Source organism: Puntigrus tetrazona, chromosome 25 (genome assembly GCF_018831695.1).
Source record: "Puntigrus tetrazona isolate hp1 chromosome 25, ASM1883169v1, whole genome shotgun sequence".
Lineage (NCBI taxonomy): Eukaryota > Metazoa > Chordata > Actinopteri > Cypriniformes > Cyprinidae > Puntigrus > Puntigrus tetrazona.
In genome coordinates, this window is record NC_056723.1 from 11,065,527 (window position 1) to 11,088,330 (window position 22,804).

Consider the following 22,804-nt stretch of genomic DNA (forward strand, 5'->3'; position numbering starts at 1 on the left):
GTTGATTCATGCTAATATACTAGGGGTGGGCACAGTTACCAAAATGTTACATCACGATATGAGAGATTTTATTTCGATGCCTTATTGAAAAAAAAACTGACTGTCAGACAGAAGGAATATCTTGTCACTTTAAGAGCTGCCCGGATTTAATATACTGTTACTGTTTTCTTTCTCAGTCGTTTGATTTCGCTTAAGACCAAAATGACTGTGTTTATGGTTTTGACCTATGCAGACCTATGCAAAATAAACGGTCTCTCAGATAGCATGCATACACATAGTTTGACATTAATATACTTGTTTATTTGCTAACGCACAATTCTTTTATTCTTTAGTGTAGCACATTAGCACATTAGTTTATGCCAATTATTAGTTAGCAAAATAGCTTTACGTAAAATACAATTCTCTTGGTTCGTTCTGTAGGTATCATTCTCTTTAGTCCAGCTTATTGACGTACTGCATTAGTTTATAAGCTATATGCTAATCTAAAATTCAGCTTACTTTTTAGCTTTAGCATTAGCATATATACACCAATTATGTAAAATTCGATTAGCATTATCTTTACGGATCTAAGACAGAGTCACAGTAACACTCATCGGTCTCGTAAAGCACACGGGTGCAACGGGGGCTCATTTAGCACAGCCTTCAAGAATACTTTGTAACACTTCACTTGCCTGAAGAGAACAGAAAAGGAGACAACCTGAAGGCTGTATGACTCAACGTAAGGTAGGCCACTCTGTCTAAGTGACTGTTCCACTCGGTCAAACAAATAATTTCTTGCTCAGCAAACTTTTGGCCCTCAGCATCGGCAATTATTTTGACTGACGTGGTTGTTGCTATTACGGTGCTCTGACAGAGGAGCTGGTGCTGGGAAGTGTGGCGTCAGCACATGGAAGAACCTGTGGTTTCCTCAAGCTGATAAAAATCACTGATATTTACAGAGCTTTCGTTAAAAAAAAGTCAAATTTAACAAGCTGTATTAAGCACTTGCTCTATAAAATTCAAGAATATCAGTGATGTTCTCGGTGAAGGTTTTGCAAAGGTCTAGGCAGCTACAATTACGAGATAAAGAAGAAAAGTGACTAGTGGTTTGGGAAAGGATAAGCGTTTCCTACACAGTGCTCTGGAGCGAACGTAAGAGTATTGCCCACATGGCCGCAGGCAATGCAAGAAAATCCAATGTTATATGTGGTAAATTCCCAGGTACTTTGCTCCGTTTCAGAAACCACCCATCATTTTTTAAAGCCAAAATACTTCCTGTGCCCAGTCGGCCAACAGCTGGTCTGCCAAGGTGCCCCACTCAGGGCTTCCCTGGTACAGGCACAGTGCCAGAGATCCACTTCTACCACATTCAGCCTCTGAGCTGGACTTTACCCAACTGCGCTGCCATGATTTATTTGATACTGAATTTGATGTCTTATTTACTACAGCTTCTGTCTTGTAAAATGGCTATATTTTACATTACATTTAGCTTGACGTGATTATTTTTTAGGGCTGTCACGATTGCTTAATTTAATCTGAGTACTCGATTTTTTAAAAATCTGCTTGCGTCCAGTGACCTGCATAAAACTGGAAAAGGTGCATTCCATGGACCAGAATCCAGGAAACGCATTATTATTTTGGCTGCACGATTTATTGAAGGGTTCATATGGCGCCATTTCTATTTTTCCTTTTTAGCACGGTATGTAGATATATGTTCGTGCATGTAGAAGATCCGCAGAGTTAAAAAGCTTGCAATCTCCAACAAAATTTATTCTATCTAAAAGAGAAGGCTGATCCAGACCGGGCCAAAACACCTCATTCAAACATGCCCCCGCATGTCTACGTTACAATGTGGTTATAATTTTATAATGCAGCCCAAATGGTCACGCAAAGTGTGTATTTGGTGCAATGTTCATGTGGTTTAGCTTTCAAAAAACATTATTTTCCACATACTGTACATTATTGTTTCTCCTCTAAGCACCACCTTCCGAAACAGGTCGATTTGTACAAAACTCATCGACTTGTGGACAAGTCATAATAAACAATATATCTTTGGTTTTGAGACTTATATCGTGCCAAAGAGAAAGGAAAACTTGAAATCGCATCACATTACCCCTTTAAGATTACTTACAACAGAACAGCACAACCTTTACATTACATGCTTTACATAAAAGCATTACATGCTTTTTTTAATTAAATGCATATAATTTATGCTTTTTAAGTCATTTTAAATCGATAATGCAGTCATTGTATACTGACACCTAGTGGTGTGGATGTAGCCTCATGCAAAAGCAAAAACATTCAAAAACATGACCAAGATAAAGTGAGTATTACACATCTGTTCATGTGATCACAAAATCACCGCCACCGTACCTGCTGAATTACTGAATTACGAACTGTGCTTTCACAAATCCAAAGGTGTCAAAGCGAGGAGATATACGATTGTGCATTTATTAATTTAGCAAGAATGTTCTTAGTCTATTACAATGAATTCAAAAAGGTAGAATTACGTATACCTCCTGCATTCATGATAAAAAAAAAAAGTGTCATATTAAACCATGCATAGGAACATGTTTCATCAATGGTAGTATGAGCTTTATTGGGAAGTCTTGCCTAAGGCTTTCTAAATCAGGCAGTTTGAAGATCCAATTAATTATCACTTTACAATAACAGCTCCCCTTCACACGCTGCAAAAAATGTGCAGCAGCATATTGCACCTCTGCATCGCACCAGTTATTTTTAACTTCAAAAAGCTTCGCCGTGGAAAGCTATTGCACTTTAATCAAAACCCGTGGTTCATTTTAAACACATTTCATCTGCTTATCAGCATGAAAAAGCAAAAAGTCTGTTAAAGGTGTTAGTGAAGTACTTATTAATAACTGTGTCTTCACAAATGCAAAGTTGCACGGAGGTGTCAGAGATTGGTGATACATTTCAGATGGGAAAGCACCGGAGGGAAATAAAGGCTGGATTTTTATATGATTCATCAGACAATTTCTTCAGCTAGACTTTATGGAATGTGTTTTAATAGTAATTTTGGCCATGAACACTATTCTCAGCAACCCTTTAGCTGTGACTATAATTATCATAATTGAAAAGAAAAAGCTATATATATATATATATATATATATATATATATATATATATATATATATATATATATATATATATATATATATATATATATATATATATATATACACATACATACAAACACACACACACAGAGCTTGGGAAAAATTAAGAGACCGTTTGAAAATTCTCAATTTGTCTGGATTTGAATTCAATTTCAATTTCAAAATGGTCTCTTATTTTTTATTACGTAGCGTAGCTATACAGCTATTAAATCAGGACTATTAAAAATGTAATGCTTATATTAAAAAAATAATAATAATTCTGTTCCTGCATCGTGTCAGTTTGTATAGTTAGAATTCAAATTCTTATAGCCATTTTACGGCTTTACTTGTTAAAAGTGAATTGTAGTCCAATTAAAATCATGTTAACATTATTTGCATCTTGTAGATATTTAATTATTGAAATGTTATTGATTTTAATGTTCACGAACTGGCCTCATTTACATCCATTGCGCACAACTAATTAAAAGGTGGAAATAATTTTATGATAATCAACATCCCGCCACAAATATTCTCAACCTGTCAACCTAGAAAATATTTATTTACAAATTAAAAAGACTACTTGCTCATCAGCTACAACCACATAACTCACATGCTTGGCGTAAAGGCATCGGTGTGGTTGGATAGCTCTTAACTGCTTCTGGTTTCCTCAGAAAGTCTTTCCTCTGTCCCTTGTTACACCCCCAGCTAGTGATTAACTGTAGCGGTCAGTCTGGGTGAACTCCACAGAACTGCTTAAAACTTAATGATGAGGAATGGGGCTCTGAGTTTGTCTTTCCCTGAAGACCTGAATCCCACCTCATAAGCCAAGCCGAATATATATATGCCAGTTTCATGGAGCTGCGAGCAGTGACCTGCATCCGTGCTGTAAACGAGTAACTAAGACTCCGTATTAGAGATTGATTAATTAAACTCACCCTGGCTGTCACATTTTTTAATAACGTGTTTGCCAGGATAGTCCGAAGAGATTCCTGGCCATGAGACCTTAGGGCGCTAATGCAGAGTAATGTTGAAAGACCGGCCGACGGGCAAGAAACCATGAACCCTGTGCGATCGCGAGTCACTTGGCTGGCGACCTTGCTTTTCCAGGCCATTTCTCTTTTAGCAGACCTTACGCTGTAAAATGGGACAGATCGTTCTGATTCCCAGGCTTACTTATGGTCTTAAACCTAAAGTTTTAGGAATCTGCGGAAAAACTTGTCTTAAGAAGCCTGCCTTTGAGATATAGGTTACATAAAAGGCTTTTCATTAAAGCCCCTTTCAGTCACGTTTGAATTCAGATGTCTCTCGTGTCAGGGTTTACTACTGTGAGAAGCTCGTGACACTTAAAGAGACTGAATTTTCATTTTTGTAAGTGTTTTTTTGCTAAAAGAGCAGCCAAGTATGCTAGCCAAACTTTAAAGAAAGCAAATATTTACATGCTACATGGATGCTGACTTGCTGCATTTAAACTATTCACTTGTGCTTTTATGTGTGATTTTTTTTTTAAATAGTATGCTGTAAAAATGCCTTCACATTTTCATCCATTTTACTCTTTAACTATATAAAGTTCTCCTGCACATAAGAGCTATAATTTTACACATAATTTAGCTTTTTACGTACACTCCGAGTAAACAGGCTGGGTCTGCTGTTCTCTGCTATCAAGCGATAAAAAGAAAACATAAAATTACAATAAAAAAACTATACTCAGGGACAACCGTATGCTATTTGTTTAATTTAAGGTCAGTGTTCAAAACACCCAGAACACCTTGCTAACATCTTAGCAGAGCCCTGTGATATTTGCACTTATAATTTTAGACCGAACAACAGACTCTTTTCTTTTCGGTACTCATTTCAGAAGAAATGAAGAGAGAAGAGAACCAGATAAAGTGCGAAATTCACCGCTATGTATGAATTTCTAATAGTGTCCCATGGATTTTTCAAAGAGTCAGCGTGAAGCGCACACACACACACACACACACACACACTCACACTAAAGCTATAGATCTGATATCTCTAGATCTGATAAGTCGTGGACATGGCAGGCTGCATGCTGAGTGTGATATGTCTTGGGGGCAAGTCGGGATCAAACACCTTGGAATTCAACGTGGAGAACTAAAGGAGACCTCACCACACACATACACACAACGCTCAAGCAGCCACAAGCATATCAATTGTGTGTAGTACAAGTAACACTTAATGGCATGCATACAGTAACCGGGCCCTTTTCAGATATAAACCACACCTAGAAATGTATGCAATGGCGTTCGACAACAGAAAATCAACACAAGCGCCATGTGAAAAAACCTACATCATTTCATCAAACGCTTCTAACCAAGTACATTTTTTTTGTGGAATTGCTTGTGCTATATTTTTGTTCTATATTTAAAGTAAATCTAATAAAAAACATTTTAGCATAAAAAAATGAGCATAAGTGTGAGTTAAGTGTCTAAGTTTGATGTATTTGTTATTTATAAATCACATTAAGTGCATATATAAAATTATATAATATAATATATGGTTTGGAGAATAGATGGACAGATAAACTATTGGTTAGATTACATTTTTGGTTATATTATAATGTATAGGCATGCAGCTGCTATTATAATAATGTAATTACATTTTAAAGAATTGATTATATTGCATTAACCACAACTCTGCAGAGAATAAGCGGTCTGAAGAATGAATGGATTAATAAATAGATGCTATAATCTAAAATAGTACAATTTAATGAAATATTATACATTTTAGTAGTTATTATATTATATTACTGAATAAACTTAAAAATAAATTGCTAATATAATATAAAAAATAATATGATTTAATATATTTTAGTGGTTATAAAATTATTATTATATATATATATATATATATATATATATATATATATATATATACACATACACACAGTACACACATCAATTTATGTACACAAAAACTTTTATTTTGGATGTGATTAATTTTTGCCCAACACTAATTGTATTACATTTATATTATTTATATTATTATATACTAAATTTTGCAGGAATGCCTGGATAACCAACGAGCCTCACAAAATGAAGATGTTTAGTCATGGCCTGAGATAGCTGCTGACCTATTACCTCATTACACTTATTATGCAGATCTATTCACCTGACACTAAGCAGACCGCAAGGACAACCTCCCATCTGCATAAATGTAAACTAAATAAATAAATAAATAAATAAATAAACAACTGACCTATCCCTCACAGTGTCGTGATTTTGCTAAAGCAGACACAATTCTGACTCTTTTAAAAGGACAGTGACAAATGGTTAAAAGCATTAAATGTCAATTGATAATGAAGTTGCGGTGCTTAAGTACACTCAGCTTAGCATGTGGCAAAACATCTCGAATGAGTTTTGAACAATATGACAGAATGAGTGATAAAAGTACTCCTTGTGAGCTCAGTTGATGTCTGCAGCCTACACAGATAACTGACTACCAAGACAGCATCCTAACTGCACTGGAACCTAATAAATAACTGATCTAGTGCACTACCTAGTCAGCAACTGTATATATTACATTGCAGTTGTCTTTTCAAAAAGATCCTAAGAACTAATAACTAGGAACTATACTCTCATTCTAGCGTATTAATCAAAAAAACACTGCTGCCGTACCACAGCAAGGTTTCTTGATTATTACGCAAGAATGAGAGTATAGTTCCTAGTTATAACAGCCTAGAAAATCCGATCATCTAATCGGATTCAATGATCTACGCTGATCTGCGCTAAAAGTGTTACCGCCAGACCCGGAGATGGAAAATGAGCCGGTTTTCAAAAAAAAAAAGTGGCATGTTCCTTTAAAATACACACAGGGAAAGTAGCTTGCTTTGTGAATGAGCAGACTGAGTAAGTTTGCAGCAAATATGTCCTCCACTGGTATCGCATTAGTTCCTCCTTGTGCGTATGATTTTAATATGAAGTATTCAGGACTGGTCACTTCCTCTTAAAGGACTTCGCCTCGGCTGCAAGGACAAAGCATCGGGAGTGATGGGAAGCCTAAAATGGACTATGTTCTTTAAAATTGAATTTCAGACCTCATTTGTGCTCGTCTAATCCCTCATTCACACACTATTCTCCATAAGCAAACACTTCAGATAATTCACTTCCCATCAGGACGTATTACGCACCGAGAGGCAGTAAGGTCTTTCTGAATCAAACCAGACACGGTGGGAGAGGAGAGACTCTTGCTGTATATTAGAGAGAACGGAGGATCTGCTGTAGTGCTGCTGTAGTGTTTGGGGAGTAACTTAACTACATTTCAGTATATCTTAAATCAAGTCATCTAGGTCTCTGATGGAAATAGATAGGGAAAAATTATATTGCACCCTATTCTGTCACCCAAAGGTTGCTCTGTCATATCTCAGGAGATTTAATGGAGCTCGCATACAGTGTTTTTTTGTTTGTTTGTTTGTTTGTTCGTTTTTTTCATAAGTTTCTTTTAAAACTTCAAACTTCTTATAAGATATAAAAATAAACACAAACAAGGTTAATGTGGAACCCAAAGCCAAGAAAAATACGGTCTTAGAAGTATGTGATAAAAATGATTTTAAAATAAGTTAAACATCTATAAATTATTTATAAAACAAAAATGAGTAAGAATATTGATGATTTATTTATTTTGATATTTGATTTATATTATAATTGTATTTATTTACATATTGTTTAAATACAGCTATTTTTATGGTAAAATAATATATTTAGATTCAATAATTTTATCTACACATGATATACACACACATATACATACATACATACATACATACATATATATATACACACATAATATAATGACAATTATAAATACATACACACACAACTACATATCTATTTATCTATTTATCCATCTACAACAAAAGTTTCTACTTATATATAGATTTACATTTTTATTTATTTTAGTTAAATACACGCATACACATCTTTTTTATGATTGTAACATGTATTTTATTGATGCTGAAATATCACATCTAATGGTGTGTACGCTTCTGTTAACTTCCCAGATAAAACCGAATAACTCGAATAACTCAACCAGTCATTGCGGTCCATGCAAATATTAAACGATTCAACAGAGAAGTTAACCTAAGGCATAACCTTACCCATACATTTCGGTGCATTACTGAACTGACCAGCAGCTCTATTGACAATTTTAGCAAAAAAAAAAAAAACTGGAATATTGGACCTGGCTGCAGTGGCTTATCTGAAAACGGCAGTACTTGCTAGAATGTGGGAGCTCAATCGACTGCATCCACTTGTGGGATCCTTTTCATACATATGGATGCTCAAGTGGAGTGATCGATTGGAGCGTGTGAGTGTTGGTGGAAGACGGGTCAGAGGTGATGATTCACATGCCCTTATCACAGGGGGTGAGTTTTATTCAACTGCTGTCATATGTTTGGGTGTGCTTGAATGATTACAGGCGAGAGCTCTCATTAATGGGGCCTCGGGGGACAAAAAAAAAAAATGAGTACATGTAATTAATTTGGCATCTTAATCCAGACATTACGTTGAAGGAGTCTGACACCTTACAAAAGCACGCTACTTAACAGCCCTATCAGATTTGTATAATGGCATAGCACTTTTAAAAGACATTTAAGATGATAAATGAGAGATGTGAATTAAAAGAGAAGTTCAGCCAAAAATTCAAATTTGCTGAAAACTGATTCACTCCCAGGCCATCCAAAATGAAGATGAGTTTGCTTCCTAATCGGAGCAGATTTGGAAAAAATTTATATCATTATGTGTCATTATATGACTTGCTCAACAGTGGATCCTCTGCGGTGAATGGGTGCCGTCAGAATGAGAGTCCAAACTGAGTCCAAGCTGATCATCACAGAAACATCACAGTAATCCACACCACTATCTATCAATTAACATTTTTGAAGTTGCGGTTGTGTAAGAAACTGACTAAATAAACTAAAAAACTAAATCATGAACATTAAAGGAATAGTTCACCCCAAAAGGAAAACAGTGTCATCATTTACTCACCCTCTAGTAGTTCCAAACCTGTACGAATGTCTTTGCTCTGCCGAACACAAAGGTAAAAAGTTTGTCAAGTTTAAAAGGCTGTCTCGAGTCACCACTGACTCCTATGGAAGTCAATGGGGATCCAAAATAGCCTGTTTACAAAATATAGTTCTTTGTGTTCGCAAGAACAAAGACATTCGTACAGGTTTGGATCGACTTGAGAGCGAGTGATGACAGAATTTTCATTTTTGGGTGAACTATGCCTTTAAGGTGCTGCTTCTGGCCAAAAAACAAGTCCAAAATCCATAATAATGCTCTATCCTCCGATGTCCTCTTGCATCAAAATCCACTCACATATTTGTTTAGAACTGTTATATATATTTTTTGCTCATAAACATTGATTGATCTGTACATATTTCTATCCTGTTCTATTCCAATATTATGGATGGAGGACAAACACACTTTTTTTTACTTCACTAGATGTTGATTGCCGGACCGGAGTGGTGTGCATTACTTGTGTATTATTGTGTTTTTATCAGCTGTTTGGACTCTCGTTCTGACGGCACCCATTCACTGCAGAGGATCCACTGGTGAGCAAGTCATATAATGCTCTAAATCTGTTCACGTAAAGAAACAAACTCATTTACATCTTGAATGGCCTGTGGATTAGTATAATTTCAGCACATTTTCACTTTGTGAGAACTATTCCTTTAACTGCAGCATTCGAAAAAACTGCTTAATAGCCAAAAGTGATGAATTCATGACTGTTTAAAGTTCATACCTTTCCTGTCAACCGCCGAAATGAAAGCTGAAAGACGGTCAGAATGGATCCATTTAAAATCCAGTTCTTGAGAGCAGAATGTCCCGCTAGACAAACTCCCAATGCTGGATCTGCTTTTCATTTCATTTGTTTCTGCTGCTCGATTCTCTTCTAAAAACTACGGTACGACCAAAACGACATTTTCCTCTTAAAAGGCTAAATGACCCATAATCAGTACTAAATCACAAGTGCACTTCCTAAATAATAGACAGCAGTAATAAAGAAGCAGAAGCCTCTCCCACAACGGTCCAGACTGAATAAAATGGTTGTAAGCATGATAAAAAAACAATGATATATATATTTTCAAATAAACTGTTAATAAGTATAAAAGATTCCCAAAACAGCCTCAAACTCCGACTGTCAGTTAGCGAATCATTGAAAGCTGTCATAATTTAACAATTGACTCACTCACTGAACAGTGAGTCATTTTCAATTACGTCTGATTGAAATCAATGAATCAGTTTTCAAAGTTTTGTTTTAAGACCTCATATTAAGACTTTGACTTCTTACTGACTGGTTGCTTATATGATAACGTTTAAATAAAAATACTAATATACACACAAATGATGATATGTATTGTATAAGATCCTATTTTTGTGTTGAATTAATTATGACCGTATTTATTAATTATCTAAAAAATAATCCCCTTTAACTGTAAAGCAGTGGATTAATCAGGCTACTCCGCATAATATTTAGAGCTATCAAGAATATAGTCTTATATATACACACAAATAAAACACAGAAATGGTTCAAATCACTGAGGCAAAAATAACTTTGGGGAATCACTTTGGGACAATAAGGCATGATTCAGAGTGTGATTCATCCACTAATGAACGGTTTAGTTGTTTAGACATCATGTTGAAGTCTTTTCAATACTGACCTCAAATAACAAGGTCTGCCAGCGGGAACAATATTGGTTTGTTTGAGCTGCGAGGCTTATAAATCACTTCCGACAAATGATTCAGCGAATGTTTAGTATGAATATTACACCAAAAGCTACTTTAATCAAATCTACATATTCACACTTGACATTTAGCGCATACGCTTGATGATGTGCAGGTAAACAATCGAAAAAAAAAAGACCAATTAGCAGAAGCCTTTACTGTGATATTGACAATCTTGTTGCGGTTTCCTAAATATTTAATGTTCCTCATTTTGCAGCATTACATTATGTGGCACTAATTCACAGGTAGCCAATTCACGAGGCTACAGGCACATCTACTGAAAAAGCCTAGAAGTTTTACTGAAAGGCGTGAAAAGGTATGCAGTTTATTATATTAAAATAGCTCCTATTTTCATGTGCAGAAAGATCTAGAAGCAAGTCATTTTCAGGTTAAACAAAGAAAGTACCAATTTATCCGTTTTTGTAATTAAAATACACTGACGTTTGTTAGAACTCCAAAACTACATTACGTATTGACTACGGAAGTATGTTTTAGCAACAGAAAAAGTAATTCATTTAAAAAGGCTAAGTGTAGTTATTATATATATATATATATATATATATATATATATATATATATATATATATATATATATATATATATATATATATATATATATATATATATATATATATATATATATATATTTTATTTGTGAAATTCGAATTGGAAAAATATGCAAGAGCCTCACAATTACTTTAGGCATTTTTATATTGCGATTGAAAATAAATTGCAAAATGAAAACTCAGAATAAGGAGGAATGAACTCACAATTGTGAGATATAGAATAAGAATAGCAAAATATAAACTAGTTTGCATTTATATCTCACAAATTTGCATATTTTTCGAGAATTGCGAAGAAGTCGAATTTTGAGATAAAGTTGCAGTTACCTATATATTAGTGCTGTCAAATGACTCATAGCTATTATTCACATCCAAAATAAAAGTTTTTGTTTACATAATATATGTGTGTGTGCTGTGTATATTTACTAGTAGCCAGCTAATATATAAAGACACACACATACAGGATATATTTAGAAAACATTTATACATTAATATCGTTATATTTCATATTATATAAAAATATATTTAAAACATAAACATATGTTATTTAAATATATGCATGCATGTGTTGTGTGTGTGTATATATATACATATATATATATATATATATATATATATATATATATATATACATATACACACACACATACATACACACACATAAGAAAACACAGTCCATGTATTATATAAACAAAAACTTTTATTTTGGATGTGCTTAATTGTTTAGAGTAGTATATATATATATATATATATATATATATATATATATATATATATATATATATATATATATATATATATATATATATATATATATATATATATATATATATATATATATATTTTTTTTTTTTTTTTTTTTTCACTTTTCCATAATTATCTGTTCATATGCGTTTGAAAATCTCTTTTAGGTTTGTCACTTCATTATCACTTCATAACTATCCAGACTGTGTATAACGCCGAAATAAGATCATCTTTGCAAGCCTAAATTTACAGCAGTTTTAATGCTTGTCTCCATCATCTGATGACTAACTGACGCTGTGATCGTCTAAATCTAAATGAAATTGTGCTCACCACCTGGTCTCTAAACACAGCATCGCTATGACGCTAATTGCACCAATAGCAATGAGTTTTGAATAGAGAGCGATCTAATATGAGCCTAATAAGACGGAAGTTGCTAAGCTGAAATATCACAGAATTCGCCCCTCAGCGTTCTTCCTGTCCTACCATCACATTCATGGGAACTTGATGCAACCAGTGTGAAAACTCTATGGGGTAATTTCCTAGATGTTCGCAACAGTTTGCAAACCCCAAATTTGCTAAGATATTACTTTCAAAGTGGCTTTTTTCTAGCTTATTTCTCTGCGGAGGTTCATAACTGCTGTTGATTAGCCCAATTACTGTGGTGTAATCAGCAATTTGATGATGTGGATGTTTCCAGTGCACTGCAGAATCTTACATAAGTGCAGTTTGGTGCTCGGAGCAGAGGCCTAAAACACCCATAGTCTGCAGTTTAGCGAATCTACAAGCTGAAGATAGAACTGCATAAACCCTACAACAGCAAAATTCAAGAATAGCATGCAAAACATGTTTTTTGTACATCTCCAGGTGCAAAAGATGAAATCGTCTATAGCTGTTTTATTCAATTATTTCGGTTCTTAATGGCATGGTTTCTTATCAGCTTTATTAATTATTCTTTTAGCAATTTTGAGGAAGAAATATTTATAAAAAATGAGAAGCAATTGCATTACCAAATGCTAAAATAATAGTAATAATAAAAAAAATAAAAAAAAGTTGTTTTTAAATAAAATTTTAGCAATATAATACAATTCAGTAACAGAATAACTCATAAGAGTCGTGAGTTAAGAAAACATACTGCATTGTTGCACTGTATGTTATGGATTCAACAGCTCAAATTAATAATTTCCTCAAAAAATGGAATATATTGGTCACCATGAATATTTTTGATTTGATAAAAAGCAGCTTCTCAAAATGAACTAAAATGGAAATACACTTACTGTGCTGTATTTTTATGATTTACTTAAAATACATAGATTTTAGATGATGAATTGGGACCACAATGGTTGCTCTGTTTATTTTTGTTTCAATAAAAAAAACAATATGTTCGTATTTTTTTTGCTTACTAATCAAACAACACTGATTGCAATGTTTTTGACGCACTAAAAAGAACCGACTGGAACAAATCATTGTTTTGCGCTACTCTCCACTGATTCATCGTCATGTTACATTGAATTCGGAGTATTTTTACTAAAGTAAGTTTTACGCTGTGCATTCTGTGGCAATACAATGTATTTGTGTGCAACGTTTTGCGCCGCAGATACAGTTACGATGTTGAATCCTGAGTGTTTTCGTGCTACGTGTTTTGGCGTAGATTCGGTTTTGACATTACAGTAAATTCTGAGATGTTTTGCATCGTATTTGCGCCGTACATTCAGTTCAGAAGTTACAGTCAATTCACGTTCGAATTGGTCATCAATGGAAAACCAACTTTAACATTACGACAGTATCTTCTAAAATAAATCTCATCTGCTGCTGCCGTTGCTCGCAGACAGTATGACAGCTTCCACCGTCCAAATACTGCACATTCAAGAAACATGCAGCCCTCTCTTTAAGCTTCACGCTCTATGACCTCATTTCCTGTCTTGTGCTAAAACTTATGCCCTCAGGTGGACTGACCCCACTCATATCTCTACACTGAGTCAATACGGGGTGACAGTCACACCAGTGCACTGACCACATTTCATCTCAGTAAAAGAGAGTTGGCGTAGGAGGCTGGCATGAAAACACAGATGTTTTTTTCACAGCCTCGGCTACAGGAAAGAATGAATATCTTCCCTCCCCCGTTTCTCTGCCTGTGCTAAGGCTGTGTATTGATTAAGACTGCAATGCGACGCTTCACCTAATCTAATGCCATAATAGGGACCTGGAGGTGGCAATCATACCCTGAATGCCAAACAAATCAAGCCGATTTACACACATGCACATCCACATTCATACTTCATTCATGGTATATTCGACATACTAATCGTTTTGTTTTCAAAGCAACATGTATTTACAAGTTTTGATTTTTTTTTTTATATCGAATCAAATTTACCACTCTACCACAATTGCATTTTCAGCTCATTTATTTTGTGAAAAAAACAATAATTTTAATTGCATTATTCATCTGGATCCTTCAAGCAAGCAATTCTTTCAGGTACTTTATTAGTAAACCCATTATTACTTAAACTGAAATACAGAAATTTGCATATTTAGAGCGTCCCTGACAACATAAATAACAAAAAAATAACATGTATTTACAGGTTTTTAATTTTTTCCTTAGATAGTTCATAATGGCCTTTCCTGAATCCAATTGTACTTTCAGCTAATTTATTCCAAAGCAATTATTTCATTGCATTATTTATTTATTTAGATCATTCAAGTATGCAATTCCTTCAGAGCAACTTATTAGTAAAATCATTATTTCCTAAATTAAAAAAATACACTTCATTCATGGTTCACTCTACAAACTGATCGCTTAGTTTTTTTTTTAAACATGATTTTAATATTTCCTCAGACAAATCAAATTCATTTCTAACTGAAATTGCACTTCAGTTAATTTACTCTGTGAGAAAGTAGTCTTATTTATTATTTTATTGCATTATTTATTTATTCAGGTCATTCTTGTGTGAAGCAATTGCTTTAAGGCATCTTATCAGGAAAGCCATTCATTCTTGAAATCAAAATGAAACAAACAAACCAAAAAAAAAAAATCTAATAACATGAAAAAGAATAAAACATTAAAACTAACAAAATTAGATTTTATCTATGAACTTGCAAAAAAGACGAGACACTGCAAAAAATTGGGCAGCTTCTGAGCGGTTAAATCACAGAACTGGTAAACAAAAAAGCAAACAAACAGTGTTCCACATCTCAAAATACAATAAACGCATCACATTTTTTCACTTAAAGCAATTTGTTCTTTTTCTAATAAGCGCCCGCCCCGAACATCACCTCTGTCTGTTCTACTCTAAACCATCGGTCAAAGCGCTTCAAGTCTTCCTTCTGCATTACAAGACAGATGAATGAGGCAGGCGTTACCTTTGCCCTGGCGCAGTCTGCAACTGGTGACCAATAAAGTCATTATCTGAACCGGGTTGTGATGTCTCCTTTATTCTTCTTCTTCTTCTTCATGAAATATGCATGAATATATTTCACACATCTGACTGGATGAGCTGCTAAAATATACATGCAGTCAATGTGACTGTCTGAATTATTCTTAACCTACGTTTACCTGACTGGGATGAATTGCTTCATCGATGAGCTCAATTGAAGTTTGGACAACTGTTTGAGTGCAAAGGATGCAAAACCATCTTGACATCAGCTATATTTAATAATGTGTGGTGATTTTGTGATATGAAGGCCATATATAATATTGTGGTTTAAGTCCATGTGTGACAGTTTCTTATTCTTTCTTACACATTAGCAAATTGTCTGCAATATTGCGATATAAGAAGGTTCGTTGTCTGTTTTCAATAGTGCAGTAATGTTCTGTCATTACAACTCGTCTGGAACGTTTAGCATTGTAATATACAATTTTTGGTCTTGGCAGAATAGATCTGCTTCGCTGCCAGTACATCCACAATATGCTGGTGTGAGCGTTCAAGAAATACTGCACAGATCAATACAGGTGGAGCTGGGGGAGGTGGAGGGTTTCTGGAGCGAGCTGCGACGGCTACAGCAAACACTAGCCGAGTACATTTGAATGTTGAGCTGAAAAAGGAACCAATCAGCTGCCCCATGCGAGTAATGACGTCCTTACAGTATATCAGATTGAGTTACAACTATTGGATTGCACCATCTAGAGTTTCATGAAAGAGCTTTGTGTTTCACACATAAATCACTTTCAAGCTAAGTAGCTAAGTAGCGTTTGTCCAAAGAGTGACAAACTTGAAACAAACCTGAGGAGAAATTTCATACATTGCTATTAAATTTCTTATTGATTTTGACAGTAGTAAATGGGACTGCGTTTTCAGAAAATAGTATTATTTAGTGCTCCCCAATGATTAATCGCATCCAAAATAAACGCTTTTGTTTACACGTGTGTGTACTGTGTATTTATGTATATATAAAAAATACACATACTGTATATAATTTTCAAAATATTTACATCAATATATCATAATATAATATGATATTCATATAATTTATATGCTTAATACATGCATGTGTTTGTGTATATATACATGCACTATTCTATAATTTGTATAACCACACTTTTACTACAAATAACGTAGTGTAGAAAACTCATGGCTTATATGTGGTTAGCAAGGTTTAACTATATTAACCTATTTTGTTTTTATTTAAAACACTGTAAATATAAGGGTTTTTATAAGGGTGAAAGAAGCTAGCAAAGAAGTCACGCTTACCAGAGGATTGTACAATTTCAACATAAAGCGACATTAAAAAAACATTTGCAATAGCATTTAGTGACACTTCACAAATATAGAAAAACCCATTAGCGTTTTGTTTATGCTAACTACGCTAGCAGCGGCAAAATATAATTGGGTTGCACTAAATGAACTTCATCCACACTACATCCTGGCGTAATTTCTTTAAAAAGTCAATGAGTAGTCTACACGATACATCTACTTTAGTTTCTCTTACTAAGCTAATTGCTAGCCTTGAGCTACTTTAAATCCAGGGCAGAAACAAACCCAGTGACTGACTTCCCCAATCCCATCCTGTTTTGAGCCTTCCAGACGCATATCGCTTTCAAATGACCAGTCTCTGCAGATCAATGAGAGGAAGGAGCAGAGGAAAGAGAAAAGACGCTACGACAAAAATCCAGGCTAAGTAATCCAATCACATATTTTCTATGTTGTCAGGGACGCTCTAAAATTTCAAAAAGCAGCGAAAGGAATCAAGCATCTACTGCCTCAGCTTAAATTGATCTGTGAACACGTGTGACTCTACAAAGAAACAAACGAGGGGGAAAAAATACACAATCAATAGCCGATTTAAATGACTGATGCACAAGGTGACTTACAAAGCAGAAGCCAGTCAACAAGCTCAATACAGTTAAACTGCTGAAGCCAGACATCTCACTTCTTTTGAAGTCCACGCTGAGCTTCAACGCCGATGATTACACTACAATACAGATAAAAGTTTAAATGCATTTTTTCCCTCTCCAACCATTTCTGTGGTTCTCATAATTCTCATAATCTCTGCAGCAGATGAAATAATGCTGTGCCTGATCTCTTTTGCAGTTGAAAAGGTGAATGCTTTCTTCAGATAAATACGACACCCATTATTTGATCCAATTACAAGCCTGCTATATTTAGTATCTGTAACAGATACTCAATTATTAAAGAGACATGAAACGTAAGATAACCCAGTGGCAGTATTTTTGAGACTCAAAAGTAGAAAATCTGCGCACGGCGTAAACACCAGAAAGCAGCAAATTAATCAGTTCAGGACAATCTTGCATCCAGAGAGTCAACACTATTGAAGACGCCTCTGAAAAGTCTGACAAATTTCTATTCATTTATAATCATTAGCGGTTCCTGTTTAGTGCTCAAGAGACCCAAGTGATTATTGATTAGCCCTCAAAACAGATTCAATTACAGGCTACTATATCCACTAAAAGTCAGCACAGTCCTGCCAAAAACTGTGTGCAAGTGAATTCCTTCTGAAAGTGCATTTGGATCACTCCAAGAAATTAAAGAAATGACCGTACCTTTTTTCACATTTATAGCAGTGGGTCATGGACAACAGGACATAAATGTTCATAAATGCAAATTATAAATATATAATCCATATAATCATGCATAGTTTAAAAAAACGTGGTTTCACTGAGATTGAAATTCTGGTAAATACAATAGTTGCTTGTTATTTTCAGTTGCCAATAAATCGCAGAAAAATATTTTTTGTCTAAATACATCAAAAAAATGTAATTGCTAGTAAATTAAACAAATTAAAAAAATGTCAGGAATGACAATAAAATATAGATGAAATTTTCAGAATAAAATGTTTATCTACCACTTACTAAAAACTATCAGCGCACTTATATATTGCTTGTGGATAAATATGTCACATGTCTTTTATTGTCGACGTCATACAATCCAGGATGCGCATCCAATCAAATTGTATTTTGGTGAAAAAATTCCAAAACTACACAAATTAAGAAAAGGCCAACAAAGACCGGTTGAATGGCAGGCCCTCATCGGTAAAAACCATGACCAAAACTACACAAAGCAAGAAAGCAACATAAGCTAGGTTAAATATACTTTATGTGGAATTCCACCATTCTTAAACATATCAAAGACAAAAATGACCTTAAACATATGTAGGTTGCGCATCCAATCAAACTTTATTTTATTTTGGTGCTAATTCATCTCTCACATGTCTCATCTTTAAGCCAAATCAAGCAGATGCCAACATACCACGTTGCGGGAAACGCCCTCAACCTTAAAAACCAAAGCTATGCAACACTTCACATTAGGGATGCACGATATTCATCGGCCGATATGTAATTTGCATTTTGTCTGTAAAGCCGTTTCTGTAATCAGCGGTAAATGTCATGATTTTGCATTGAGCCGAAGCACCGTTGTTCACTGACGAGCCGCGCAAATCTACGCTGATAATGAATCTGTGTAGTAAATGCTGCTCAATGTGAAAGCATTTACCCCTGATTACAGAAGCGGCTTTACTGACAAAAAGTGTATTACAAAACGGCCGATGATTATCGTGCATCCCTACTTCACATTTAAAGGTCTCCTCTACTAATATAGGCTAACAAGTGTGTTTGATGTTTGATGTCAACATGTGCAGTGTTTGGGAATCCAGGGACGTGGTTGGAAACTTTGGGCCTAGACTACATTAAAGTCACACTAAAAGTGTTTTTGCAGTGAAAGGCACCTATTTTTAAATAGTTTTTGGTTGGTAGTAAGTGTTCTGCGCGCTGGTTATGCGCTCCAGGCTCCTCACATTTTTTGCAGGAACGTTCTAAACTCCTGAAGTTGAAAAAAAGCAACTGAAAAGCTTTCTACGTAATGCACGTTTGTTTTCAATTGTCCAATTAAATGAATGCAGAGGTGGGCCTTCTGTTGTGGTGACGGATGTTTACCGTTGCTTAGAAGATTGCAATGATGGAGGAGAAACTTGTGGTATCTGTCCAAGTTACCCATAGTTGTATTTTTAAAGGTTTTTGCTAATATGACAATATCACTTAACAGCAAATTCCAAATATTTCAAAGCGCTATAATCCTGTGATTGGGGATGAAATATGGATTGCATCTGGTTCTGTGGGCCCTGAAGCAAAGCCAAAATGACCCAATCAAACTTCAAGACTACGCAGGTTGCATGTATAACCTTCAAACCCATGACCAAAGATATGCAAAGTTCACCTTACTTATGAATTACATTTAGATCCTGCAGCAAAGACCCCAAATAATAGTGCAGCATTACCTTAAACAGGCGTAGGATGTTGGCCACCATGATGGAGACGGAGCTTGCAGCGGCGCCGATCACACCAATAATCTTGTCCGGCTTGGCAAAGATGGGCTGCTCTCCGCTAGCGCATCGCACATCAGTAGAATCGCGCTCGATGAGCGCCTGCACAAAAGTAAGCGACTGTTCCAGGGCGTAGGTGTCGCGCGAGCAAGTGTCCAAAATGCGCGCCCCCAGGGTCACGTTAGGCAGCAGGTCGGGGTCTTTGTTGATGAGGTCGATGGCGAAGAGCATAGCCTCTAGCCGATGGATACCCTTCTCCTTCTTTAGTTCTCCACAAGGGGCGCCGCGCTCGCCCCTAGCATGCACCGGGAATAGACCTCCCAGGATGATATCACCGTCCAGTCGTATAGAGTGGGCATATTCGGGAGCAGGGGGCGTCAGTGGATCCGTACGCTGGCTGACGGACCCGGCCACCCCCGTCAGCAGAAGAAGACAGCCATACCATTCAAAGGCACTCACCATTGCGGCATAAGTTAGATCCAGACGCACAAGCAGCAGTAGGGGCGCAGTTACAAAGGTGGGAAGCCTGCGGGGACGGAGCACAATAACCGAACGGGGTCATCAGTGCCCCTCACTGGAGCGTACCGGATAACGCAATCCAACGACAAGGAGACCATCGGATTTGCTCGGAAGTTTTTGGGTGGCAAACGAGGAAGGACGGCGCAAGAATTAGATGATGGAATACGAGGCAATCACATAGTTGCTAGCTCCTCGATTACAGAGGTCACAGACCATTAGAACCCTGTGTGAGAGGGAAGAGCAGAGGAATATGCCTTCATCAGCAAAGACCGGGCACATTATTTATCAGAACACACATATGCACTGCACAGCAGGGAGGCTCTAAGTGTGAAAAATGGAGAGCGATCAGTGCATTTGTGTATTCGCTAAACACATCTGATCTGACAATCGACTTTTAAAACGTGCATGTGTTTATGCATAAATATGCATGCATAATTAGCCCGTCTAACACTTTGGTTTGGAACGTCTTTATACAACAAGTGAGCCGATGTGCTTTGCAAATGCTGCCTGGAATCGATCCCAGTGAAGAGAAGTGCAGAGTCGAAAGCAATGCAGAGCAAGTTTATGATTCCACCACTGATTCCTTGAAGTCTAATAAAAATCAGAAAGGGACAGTTCATTTGCTCACCCTTGATGTCATTCCAAATGCATTTATTTCTTGCACAGACCACTAATGGAGAAGGCTGGAGACTGTCAGTCTCAGTCAGACATGGATGTCACATTCAATGCATCTTTTTTTCCCGTGTGAATGTGACTGAGAGGGTCTGTTTTTGTGCTCCACGGAAGTAGAAAAACAGGTCGGGTTTATAATTGCTTTCAGGTGATGACATAATTTGCATTATCTGCAAACTGGCCCTTTAAGCAGGTATAGCGTAAAGTATTGGGCAATGGATTTAACTCCATCAAATACCATCTTAATTCTTGCGGTTGTATTTAAACAGTACGAACGAACAGCGCAAACGGCCAACACTGTTGTACAAAACCCCATTAAATGCCATCACAGCAGTGCCAGAAATTAAGAAATGGCTTTGCATATACTGTTGTTGGCAAATAAATAACCGATCCGATTAAATTAAACCAAACTTTTAAACATTTAACTAACTGGGAGAACAAAACACCTTCCCGTGTCTAATAATTGCAATTGATTAAATGCTTTCAGCATCATCACGAAACAGTTCAGCAGACCTAAGTTGCACCCAAATAGCGTGGCAAAAATTAAACAAACAGAAAATACAATATTATAGACCAGCGCAACTCGCTCTATCGCTTTTGGAAACATAAAGAGATCATATTTCGCATGCATTCGTACCTGCAGGTGCCCGAGCCGTGCTCGTGCGCTGATCGCCGCTGCCGCTTTGATGCTGCTGGGAGGGACAGCGCGCACGAGGCGAGCGCATCATTTCTCGCGCAAATACTCCCACTCCGTTATGATTGGTCTGACAATTTGGACGCTGTCTTCGCCCCGAGCCGCATCAACGCGAACTGGAATCAATCGACGTATTGGGAAGAACTGACAAAAAATAAATAAATAAATAAAAGCAAATAGTTTATTATATAGAAGCTTCTTAAAGGCTATTGCATTGAAGTTAAGATCATTTGTTCTTTATAATGAGTCGGAAAGGCGCGTGCAAAGTTATACGATAGTGTCGTAGGATTTTTTAATTTTTTTTCCCAGACCGATTAATGCAAAAAAGCTTACCTGTTTATTATGGTTTGGCCGCTGGTTTATAGACATCAAACTGATCGACAGTCACTGATGTGAATTATCCCATTGCGCCATCTAGTGTGAACGGTGTGGACTTGCACGGAGCAGTATTGTTAATCTGTGCAGTTCTAACACTGTTGACAATCAAAGTGCCATAATAGTAAACTAAAAACGTAAGAATTAATAATAAAGTAGCAACATGCATGCTGATATGCAACTAGTTGAGAGGCCCTTACATAGAGTGTAACCATAATAAACCTACCCCGTGAAAACAAAGTGTGACCTCAACCATAAAAATGCACTTCATAATAAATATGTCTCGCATCTAAACAGAAAGTAGGTTTTGACGGCAATAAAGGGCAATAATTCCTCTCCAGTGGTGTATAGCCTGTAGGCCTGTGCAAAGTTCAGTTTATATATAGATATGTATTTTATTTATATGCATTTGGTGTTTGTTGTTTTCTAGTCCCAGGGTATATTTGTACTTGATACACCCAATAACAGAGCGCTCTATTTATCTCCCATCGATTGAGCAATTCATATTCGCAGTCTCATGCAAGTTTCTTCTTTCTTTTTCCTGAATTCTACACCATTTCCATCCCAATAAGTTCTGTATGTCAGGTTCACCAGTTAATGAACTGTAGTAAAGCTTACGAAACATTT

The 22,804-nt window shown here is 36.0% G+C and overlaps 1 protein-coding gene across 1 annotated transcript in view; it reads right to left on the bottom strand.

Moving 5' to 3' along the window:
• The window catches only part of grm8b (glutamate receptor, metabotropic 8b), a 121,394-nt gene extending 99,504 nt beyond the window's left edge, over positions 1-21,890 (bottom strand). The window contains 2 exon segments of the mRNA XM_043227272.1: positions 19,873-20,659; positions 21,746-21,890. Of these exon segments, the coding sequence (XP_043083207.1) occupies positions 19,873-20,379 (507 nt within the window). The 5' untranslated portion in view covers positions 20,380-20,659; positions 21,746-21,890.
• Between the last annotated feature and the right edge of the window lie 914 nt (positions 21,891-22,804).